This window comes from Dinoponera quadriceps, unplaced genomic scaffold (genome assembly GCF_001313825.1).
Source record: "Dinoponera quadriceps isolate SergipeBrazil2010 unplaced genomic scaffold, ASM131382v1 scaffold7385, whole genome shotgun sequence".
Taxonomy (NCBI): Eukaryota; Metazoa; Arthropoda; class Insecta; order Hymenoptera; family Formicidae; genus Dinoponera; species Dinoponera quadriceps.
The window spans coordinates 1-1431 of NW_014561240.1; the positions used below are offsets into that span (position 1 = coordinate 1).

A 1431-nucleotide genomic window follows, 5' to 3' on the forward strand; every position below is an offset into this window, starting at 1 on the left:
ATGCCATAAAAATGAAAAGTCATAAAATTCGAATTACTTGGCTGTCATTCCATTTCTCGATATTTTTTAAAGATTTCTCTGCAAAAATGAGAGTATTTGAACATGTAATGAAACGACATTATTAATTTTCATTGACCAGGCACGTGTACACGAAGAAATGGACTCTATATTCTTGGACAGCGACAGGCAGTGTACTTTTGTGGACACTGTCAACATGAAGTATCTGGAGAGAGTTATATTAGAAACATTGAGGCTTTTTCCCGCAATACCAATATTTGGAAGGAAACTTAATAAGGACGTAAGAATAGGTAATACAATACAAATGAATTGTATCGTGTCACTAGTTGACACACATATATGTCATATTTTTAGTACACGTGTTGTAAATTAGATTAACACCAGAAGAGAATCATCTTTATGTTTAAGTTACAGGCAATTACGTTATTCCAAAAGATGCCACCATTGTGATAGTTCCATTCCTGGTACATCGTGCAGAAAAATATTACCCGAATCCACTAGTTTTTAATCCAGACAATTTTCTACCGGATAAAATGCAGCAGAGAAATCCTTACGCTTATATTCCCTTCAGTGCCGGGCCGAGGTAAAAAGAAACCTTTATGAGCCATAAAATCTTATTAATGGCGTCAAGCGAATAGTACTGAATATACTGTCACATCTCTTAATGTTTGGCCCTTTCTTCGTAGGTCATGCTTGGGACGAAAGTACGCAATGCTGAAAATGAAGATTTTACTGTCCACGATATTAAGGAAATATCGTATTATTTCTAACGTGGCATATCAAGAATTTCCTTTGCTAGCAGAGATTACCCTGAAAAGGGGCGACGGATTCAACGTCAAGATCGAGTCGCGTAAAACCGCATCTCAGACAGGAGATACCATCTCCTCATAGGAATGAAAAAATACAAATATGCCAATGCGTATATATATATGTGTGTGTGTGTGTGTGTGTGTGTGTGTGTGTGTGTGTGTGTGTTTCTGTGTGTGTGTGTGTTTTGACAAGAAGCCTATTTTTCATTTTTCATATTAAGAAATCTACTTATCATTCATATGTATTGGAATACTAGATTCTTCTGAGAATTTTTCTATTTGCCTTTCCAAATTGCGTTTTTTGACGTACATGTGGAACAATGGTTTATGTGGAAAATATTAAAAAAAATTGTAGATATTTTCTTCTTTAGATCAGTTACGTATAACACGCTATCTTTTAGTCTTTTGTGTCGATTACTAACATTCAATTGCTAATATTTATATCTATATACATCTATGTATATATATATTTATTTATATACGTAATATATATTTGTGTATCTTTCAAGAAATAAAAGATAAAGCACACAATACACTTGAGACTTATCCTCTTTCTCGATGTGCGTTCTTTCTCGATACAAATATCGTCTATTAGGGGGACCGG

General features: G+C 34.3%; 1 protein-coding gene across 1 annotated transcript; it reads left to right on the forward strand.

The window, feature by feature from the left end:
* Positions 1-139: 139 nt before the first annotated feature.
* On the forward strand, positions 140-923 carry LOC106750972 (cytochrome P450 4g15-like; the record flags this gene model as incomplete). The annotated part of the gene is made up of 3 exons (XM_014631695.1): positions 140-308; positions 427-601; positions 705-923. Coding segments are annotated over 3 exons (549 nt in total), but the record flags the coding sequence as incomplete, so codon positions are not given.
* Positions 924-1431: the final 508 nt, after the last annotated feature.